This window comes from Microtus pennsylvanicus, chromosome 6 (genome assembly GCF_037038515.1).
Source record: "Microtus pennsylvanicus isolate mMicPen1 chromosome 6, mMicPen1.hap1, whole genome shotgun sequence".
Lineage (NCBI taxonomy): Eukaryota > Metazoa > Chordata > Mammalia > Rodentia > Cricetidae > Microtus > Microtus pennsylvanicus.
The window spans coordinates 124,326,747-124,335,390 of record NC_134584.1 but is presented as its reverse complement, the minus strand read 5'-3'; the positions used below and the strand labels follow the sequence as shown (position 1 = coordinate 124,335,390).

Sequence of the window (8,644 nt, the reverse complement as noted above, 5' to 3'; positions counted from 1 at the left end):
GCTGTCTGAGCTTCCGTTTCCTCCTCCGCGATACCAAGGTGGCCAGGGCTACCGCGCAGCAGCCCCGGAGCGCTGCCCGCGGGCCCCGACAGGCAGGTGGAGGCACGCGCGCGCGCGTGCGCGCTCAGGCGGCGACGCGCACCCCGGGCGGAGCCGCGAGGCGGAGGGGGAGGGCGGAGGAAGCGGCGCGCCCGCCCGCTAGGCCCGGCCCGCCGCGTGCTCGCGGCCCCCGCCCTCTCCGCCCGCGCGCCGGGTCGCCGGGGCCGTGGTGTACGTGCAGCGCGCGCGGAGCGAGTGGCGCCCGCAGGCCCGCGCCCTGCCCGCCTGCTCCGACGCAGCCGGCTGGGCCCGCCCGCCCAGGGCGCCGTGCGCCGCGCAGGCCGCGCTCTCCCCGGCGCGATGCGGCGCTAGGCAGCCCCGGGCGAGGCAGGCGAGGCCAGGGCGCGCGCGGCCTCCCGCAGCGGGCGGCGGCCCCGGGCGGGCGCCCCGACGGCCCCGCCGCCGCCCCGCGCCCGGCCCGCGGCCCGCCCTGACGCGGCCATGGCCAGTGACAGCGGCGGGCCCGGCGTGCTGAGCGCCAGCGAGCGCGACCGGCAGTACTGCGAGCTGTGCGGGAAGATGGAGAACCTGCTGCGCTGTGGCCGCTGCCGCAACTCCTTCTACTGCTGTAAGGAACACCAGCGCCAGGACTGGAAGAAGCACAAGCTCGTGTGCCACGGCGGCGAGGCCCCCAGCGCGCAGCCCGCGCCGGCGCAGCCCCGCGTCGCGTCCCCGCCCGGTGGGGCCCCCGGAGCCGCGCGCGCCGGCGGGACGGCCCGGCGCGGGGACCGCGCGGCGGCCTCGCGCACACCGGGCCCCGAGGACTCGGCACAGGCCCGGAGTGGCCCCGGCCCGGCAGAGCCCAACTCCGAGGATCCTCCGGCTAGCAGGTCTCCGGGCCCGGAGCGTGCCATTCTGTGCCCAGCAGGCGGCGGCCCCGGGGAGGCGCTGAGTCCCAGCGGTGGGCTGCGGCCCAACGGGCAGACCAAACCCCTGCCCGCGCTGAAGCTGGCGCTGGAGTACATCGTGCCGTGCATGAACAAGCACGGCATCTGTGTGGTGGACGACTTCCTGGGCAGGGAGACCGGGCAGCAGATCGGCGACGAGGTGCGCGCCCTACACGACACCGGCAAGTTCACGGACGGGCAACTGGTCAGCCAGAAGAGTGACTCTTCCAAGGACATCCGGGGGGACCAGATAACCTGGATCGAGGGCAAGGAGCCCGGCTGCGAGACCATCGGCCTGCTCATGAGCAGCATGGACGACCTGATCCGCCACTGCAGCGGGAAGCTGGGCAACTACAGGATAAACGGCCGAACGAAAGTAAGTGGCTGGGGCTGACGCCCGAAGGAGGGTCTGTGAGGACCACCCCTAGGCCCTCGCAGACTTGGGGCTGGCGCTCTGCCTTAGCGTGGTTGCTTTTGTCCCTCTTAGCCCTAGTGCAGACCCCGCTGGAGCCCTGGCCACTCCTGAGGGCCACTGGGATACCGGCTACAGCGGGTCTGGGTGGTGCATCTTGCCCCGGTATCCAAGCTAGTTGAAAGCCCCGCGGTTTTCAGCGCGCACCCGGCTCTCATTGAGAGCCGGATACCGTGTGTGTTTAGCTGGGAGCCTTGTCAGCCGCCCCCAGAAAGGCCCATTTAAAAGCCTGTGGTCGGAAGACTCCCTGTATTCAGGAAAAGCTTGGCGGCCTGCTCCCCCTCCCCTTTTGTAGCTTTATCTTGCTGGCTGTCCCTACTGTTTTGAAACCCACTACCAAACCAGGAAAGAGGTGTTTCCGTTCCCAGGGCTCATAGTAGGTAGGTTACGCTCAGAGCACAGGTCTCCTCTATTCGCTTTGTTAATGTGATCCTTCTGTTGAAAAAGAGCTGTTTTTGTGGCTTCCTGGTTTTTTTTTTTTTTTAACAAAACCCATACTGGATTGGAAGTCGGAGGGCTTCTTTTAATCTTAGGTTTGGTGGGATTTGTTTTTTATTTTTATTTTTTTTTAATTTTATTCCTCTTACTGTGGCAGTTCCTTCCAGGCTGCTCCTCCCTCCCTCCTGTGGCAGACAGCAGCTCTCCTCCACTTTTCCTTCCCACATCTGAAGCTTTTCTTTGATTCACTCCCCAGGGCCAACCTGGTCCATCCTCGCAGGACAGTCAGGTTGAGTTTTGAGAAGTTTTGGAAAGCTCTGACACACAGTTTCTACACACAGGCCCTTCCCAGTAGTTAGTTCTTGTGCAGGTTTTGAACTATGTTGACAGCCGTATGGGACTGTCAGACCGAGCGTGTATGGGAGGGGAAAATAACAGTGGCTGTAAGGAACAGGCTGGTTACCAGCTTTCCAGGTCAGTACTGGATGGGGGCACCTGTCTTCATATCACGTGAGAGCGCAAGAAAAAAGTTGCTGAAGATTAAGTTTCATTCAGTCGATAGAGCGCTAGTCCTGCATGCAGAAAACCCCGAGTTTGGTCCCCGGCAACATGTAAGCCGTGCCCGTACTTCAGTGATCCCAGTTCTCTGGAGCTAAAGGCAGAAAGATCACAAGGTTGAGGTCAGCCTGGGGTACTGAGATCTGTCTCCGAGAGTACAATCAAATAAAGCTGGGAAGGGCATGGAAGTCTGATTAGAACTCGGTCTGGGCTTCTTGTGAGATTTTCATTTATTTTTAAAAAGAAAGGCTGTCCTGGGTCACATCTGAATGTCCCCGTCTCTCCAAGAAAGAGCTACTGTGGGGGGAACAGTCTGGAATAAGTTTGAGTGAGAGGCGCAAGGAAGGTGGTTTCCTCTGTCTGTCTGGACCAGCTTTCCTTAGTTGAGGTAGCAGCGAGCCTCTTCCCTCCTGCTGCCCTTCCTCCTGCTCTTAGGGAAGAGCCAACAGACAGCCTGGCTCTGGGGGCAGTGGCCGTCTTGGGAAGCTGTTAGGACATAGACACCCTCTTTCCTCAGGGATTGAAGTAGCCGAAGGAAACAGTGCTAATTTAAGTCACTTGACTGGAGGTCTTATCACGGGAGCAAGGACTAGCCTCGTAGCAGAAGGCTGGGTTTGCACTCTGAATTTGAGCTAACTCTTTATTTCAGGGATGAGATTTCAGGGTCTGTAAATGATCTGAAGGACTTCCTTTCATGGAACCTCACATTTTAAAAATTACATCTACTACTTATTGTGCGTGCGTGTGTGGTGCAGGCTAGAGGACAGCTTTCTAGAATTGATTCTCTACCAAGTGGGTCCTAGGGATAAAACTTACAATATCAGACTTGGCGCAAGTACTGTACCTGCCGAGCCATCACTTGGAGTGATGAACTTATTGAACTTATTGGCTGAAAAATTATGGGTAATCATGTTTGAACCTGTAATTTAAGTATTTCTTTTTAAAAGGTACTGCTTTTGAGCACAAGGACACCAATTACACGCTACTCCCAAATAGTCAGCAAACAGGCTGCAGACTGGGCTCTGCACAGATCCTGTCACAGAGCAGTGCTGGGCAAGGAGTAGCATCCCTGACCTAATCTGGGGTAAGGGTCGGCTCATACTAGGCCAGGGCCCACCACTCTCAAGCCAGACTTGGAGCCTGTTTTTCCTGCCGTACTAGATGTAGGGAGACACCAGGTGAGACTGTGTTTTTCCTCACTGAGTGTATGACTGGAATTCAGTTCTGGTAGACATTTCTGTTGTTGATGGTAAGGGTCTGGCTATGTGAACTTCAGTTCTGATAGACATTTCTGTTGTTTTGCTTCATACGCTTCAAAGCGGCTGTGTGTTTACCACTGAGTCATGCTCTTAGGGGTGGTCAGAATGAGGCTGTAATGTTTGATTGCTTTCGGGAATATCTTTGTATTTATGCGGTGAGAGTGGTGTTGAGCTTGCTTCCAGTGTGTGTTTCTCACTTTGGCTTTTGAAGCGGTAGCACCTGTTAGTGCCTGGTCCCCACCTCTATGTTAGAAGAACGAGGTCACAGATACACTTCTCTCACTGGAAGTTCTGTAAGATAACTGATTTTTAAAAAAGAAAAAAAATTATGTGTATGAGTGTTTTGCCTGTCTGCATGTTTGTCTATGCGCTGCAAACATTTGGTGCCCAATGCACGCCAGAAGAGGGCGTTGGACCCTTGGGAGTGGAATTACCGATGACTGTTGTCCACTGTGTTGGTGCTGGAAATTGAGCCCGGGTCTTCTAGAAGAGCAGCCAGTGAGCCCTCTTAGTCACCGAGCCATCTCTCCAACTCCCAGATACCAGGCTTTAAGTCGGGTCTTCCACTTAAGCTCCGAGTTCTCTGTCACTTACAGAATCTACATGTATGTCAGGACGTGGACATAAAGTTGTGAGACTTGCCAAGTTGGCTTCCCCAGTGTTTGCCTCAGACATGCGCATCTGGCCACTGCTTACCCACCCTCCTGAAAAGAGGAACCCCCAAGGGAAGATGAAGTAATCCAGGAGAAAACCAGAAACGTGATTGTTGCCACTGATGTCACCCAGCTCTCCTCTCCTCTCCTCTCTCTGGGATCCTCACCCTTCTCTTGCCCTTAAGCTTCCCTTTAACCTCTTACCCTTTCTTACATCCTTCCTTCCATCAGGAAAGCTCACGGTGACGTCAGCAGCTAGGAGCCACAGTCTTCCCCTTGTACAGGCAGTGTGTGAGCACTATCGGGAGCCACAGGCGCTTTCACTGGGGGGTAGAGAGAAGTGGTGGAGAGGAATGGGACCCGCGGGAGCACCGTGCTCACCTGCTGCCGTTTCTCTGGAGGAAAATGGTCCTCATTGAGATTATTGCGGCACCAGGTGTCGGGGCACAGCAGGTCTTAAATCCTGGCACTTGGAAGGCAGAGACTGGTGGATCTCTGTGAGCTCAAGGCCAGCCAGAGCTACAGAGTGAGACCTTGTCTCGAAAAGGAAAAAAAGGGCTGAGGCAGGAGAATAGTGAGCCTGAGACTAGCCTGGGTTGCATAGAGATACCTGTGTCTGAGAAAACATAAAAATGAACCACTAAAAAGTAGAATTGCTAGAATTGAAATGTGTGTGATATATTTAAATTTAATTCCAAATTTCCCACATTCATTTAAGAACATATATAAAGAAGAGCCGTGGGGGATACAGATCAGGGCTGGTGCACCTGCCTGGCTTGCGGAAGGCAGCCAGCTCCAACTTCAGCACTGCAAGGGGAGAGAGAGGGGAAGAATAATAGGATGAGAGGAACAAGTACCTTCTACTGCTCAGATTCTTCGGGTGCTGCCGTTAATTAGGCAGTTCTGGGAGGCTTTTAGAGCAGAGAATAGGATGAGGGCGATCCTGCTGCTTTATTGCAGCGACCCCAGAGTTAGGCGCAATCCTCTTAGATGATGAAACCCTGCAGTGAGAGGCAAAGGCAGGCCTGTGCTGTGCTGCACTGACCTGTGAGACGTCAGTCTCCTATTTGTAAGCCTAAAAGAACAACCAGACAGTGTCCATCCCTCCCTGCTTTGGCTTTTCCTTCTCTGGAACAGCGATTCTCAACCTTCCCAGTCTGCGACCCTTTAACACTGTGACCCCTCCCCCCAGCCATGAGGTTATTTCGTTGCTACTTCATAACCGTAATTTTGCTACTGTTATGATCGTAAATATCTGGTAGGCAGGATATCTGATGTGGGACCCCAGGTTGAGAACTGCTGTCCTTGGACATAGACGTGGGAGCGAGCAGTCTGCCAGCGGTTGATAGCCACATCAGCTGGTCCCTGGGGATGGTCCCATAGGGGATGGTCCTTAAAGAGGTTAGGAGGTCACTGTGGAGTCAGGTATGATGGTGCACACCTTTAAATCCAGCACTCGGGAGGCAAAGGCAGGAGGATTTCAGTGAGTTTGAGACCATCTTGGTCTGTATAGGGAGTTTTAGGCCAGCCAGGACCACAGTGATACCATGTTTCACAAAATACCTTAGTGCAGCTGAGGAAGGAAGGGCAGCATGTGGGTTTCGTGTTCCTGCTGGTTCTGCTGGGACACCTGTGGTTTTGGGCTAGTTGCTTAGTATCTGTGAGCCTCAGTTGGTATTGACAGTACTGTCTGCTTCTCGCGCTTGCTGTGAGGAATCTGTAACAATGCGCTTGTACTGGAAAGCAGTAGGCTGAACTTTTAGCTATTGCTCTTCCCATGTAAAAAAAAAAACACCAATTTTCCGATTCTTTCTTTTCTTAGTTTATTTGAGACAGAGTCTCACTATGGAGCCCTAGCTGACCCAGACCTTGCTGTGTAGAGCAGGTTGGCCTCTCGGACTCAGATCTAGCCCTGACCCTTTCTTTAAGAGATTACATGTTCCCTGTCCCTCCACTTCTTGTAAGCTGGAGAAAAGAGGCTTAGGTCCTTTTTTGACCCAACCACTCCCCTGGCATACACACACGCACACACACACACACACACACACACACACACACACGCATGGGTGTACATTCACACACCTTCGTGCACATACACAAGTTCTGGAGAGGTTAAGGGACTTGCTCAGTGAAGGACTGGAGCTGTTAGACAAGCCAGCAGAAGTAGGTTCAGCCCTCTCTTCTGTCCACAGTGTCCTATGGAACTGATTTTGCTCTGTTTTTGCCATCTCTGGGGGACACTGAACATGTGACTTCATTTTTGCTCCTTCCAAACACTTCAGCTAGTCTGATGCTCTAGCTTGATGTCCTTCTCCACCCTGTCTGTCCTGTCGCTGCTGGAGCTGTGTCTCCTGAAGCAGGCTTCCCACTCCCTTAGCGGACCTGTCTTCCTGCCGTCTCTTCCTGTCCTCCACCAGGCTCTTGTTCGTCCAGGATTTTGAAGACTGTGCTTTTTATGGTGTGTCTTTGAGTTGCTGTTATCATCTTGGTTGTTCTACTTAATTTTTCACTTTGGGTCTTTTGTTCTAACAGATTCTTAGATACTTTTCTTATTCAGGGAATGAACTTCCTTAGGATGCCCAGAAAGCACTCTACACTGAGACAGGCATTCACGTAGTGAAGACTAACCTCAGACTTGCTCAGCGGCCCAGACTGGCTTTGAACTCCCAGTCCTGCTTCCTGGGATGCTAGGCATTTACCACCACACCTGTTCTCCTAACTGCTTTGTCCTAGCTTGTCCCCATCTTCTGTTCATTCCATACTTGGAACCACCTGTGGGTGCACAGATGATGTTCGGATCATTTATAGTGCTGTGTTCACAGCTTGTCTTTGGCTGTGCATCCGGCCACCCAATTCTCCTTGCAAGGTTAGCCCACCAAAGATCACCACACAGACACCGTTAAGGCCAAAAGGCAAGTCTTTATTACCAGCTAGCAGCTGCACGAGGAATTCTCCCAAATCACGCAGCTCTGGGCTTTACAGTTCTTTCTGTTTCACACACAGAAAACCACATCCTGGTTGTCAGCTTCAGTTTAGCAGGGAGTGGAACTTCGGAAGCCAGAGTGCAGGGTCAGTACATTTAGAGCTTTGTCCCCATTGTGGCAGGTGTTGGGGTCTGTGTGCTGGGTCTTAAGGTCAGAACGGTGCCCCTGACATGGCAGCAGTCTTGCTAAGGTCTGGGGGCCTGTTGCGTTCTAAAAGGAAGCAAAACACTTGACAGAGGCCTCACCAGAGTCTTCCCCTACCAGTTTATTTCATTTCACATTTCCTGACTGAAACTTGACCTCGCCGGTTCCCACACATGAGGGATGTCCTGGGTGCTGCATGAGTGCCTGTGTGAGAAGGACCGACCCCTGGCCCTACACCTCGCTCTGGCAAGTTCTGCTCTTCACCGACAGTGGAGAAGGCTTGGTTCCTGGCCACAGAGAAGCTTCCAAGAGCCTAAAGCCCCCATCTTCCTAACTAATCATGGGGGCACTTCCTCCCCTGCACCCTATTTTGTTGCTAATATAATTGAGTTATGCTGTGCCAGTTAATGCTAGCTCACCTGTGGGTGTGTGCCTGTGGTGTTACGTCATTCATGGTCCTCAGTTATCCCTATTTAGTCTCTTTCTGGATAGAGATGGGGCCTTGAGCAGCAGCTCCTCCGGCCTCAGCCCCCCGAGTGCTGGAGGTTCTGGGTCAGTACTGCCATTACTCTTCCTCCTTCTTCCTCTGGTCTGTACTCTTGCTCAGGGTGACCGCAGGCTTTAGCAAGCACAGGTTCTGGGGTTTGCTGGCTTCAAACTCTTACTGTCCGTGATTGCTCAGGGTTTTAGCCATATTCTGTACCATGGAAAGTATCACCTTCCTGCTATGTACTTCAGGGGCACTACAGTACCTCAGAAGTGGGTGTGACCTGGACAGTGCCGTGCCAGCACCCGGACTCTTCAGACACACCTGCAGCAGCAGCCACGGCTTCATCTGGAGGATCTGCAGACTCCCAGATCAGTGTCCCACACTGACGGCTGACTGACTGTGCAGGGAAGAGAGAACCCCACCTGCATTTTCGGAAAGCTCGGCAAAGTCAGTGTGATTCTTACTGATCGCCCCGGTGTTAGAGGGCTGAGGACTGGCGGGGCAGGGCAGGACCTAGGAGGAATAGGTTTAAAGGACTCTGTGTCTGACCTCTATTTTACATAGCATCTGCCTACACACAGAGTGATACTCTTGTCTGCCTGTGTGGGCCCCAGCTGTTGGAGGGAAAGCTCTGAGCTGGAGTTGGGTGGACATACAGGA

The 8,644-nt window shown here is 53.8% G+C and overlaps 1 protein-coding gene across 2 annotated transcripts in view; it reads left to right on the top strand.

Moving 5' to 3' along the window:
* Positions 1-282: 282 nt before the first annotated feature.
* Egln1 (egl-9 family hypoxia inducible factor 1) overlaps positions 283-8,644 on the top strand; it is a 37,213-nt gene continuing 28,851 nt past the window's right edge. The window contains exon 1 of one of the 2 annotated variants that reach the window (XM_075977680.1): positions 283-1,362. In XM_075977680.1, the coding sequence (XP_075833795.1) occupies positions 541-1,362 (822 nt within the window). In that variant the 5' untranslated portion in view covers positions 283-540. The remainder of the gene's footprint in view (positions 1,363-8,644) is intronic. The other variant, XM_075977679.1, reaches the window with a different exon arrangement.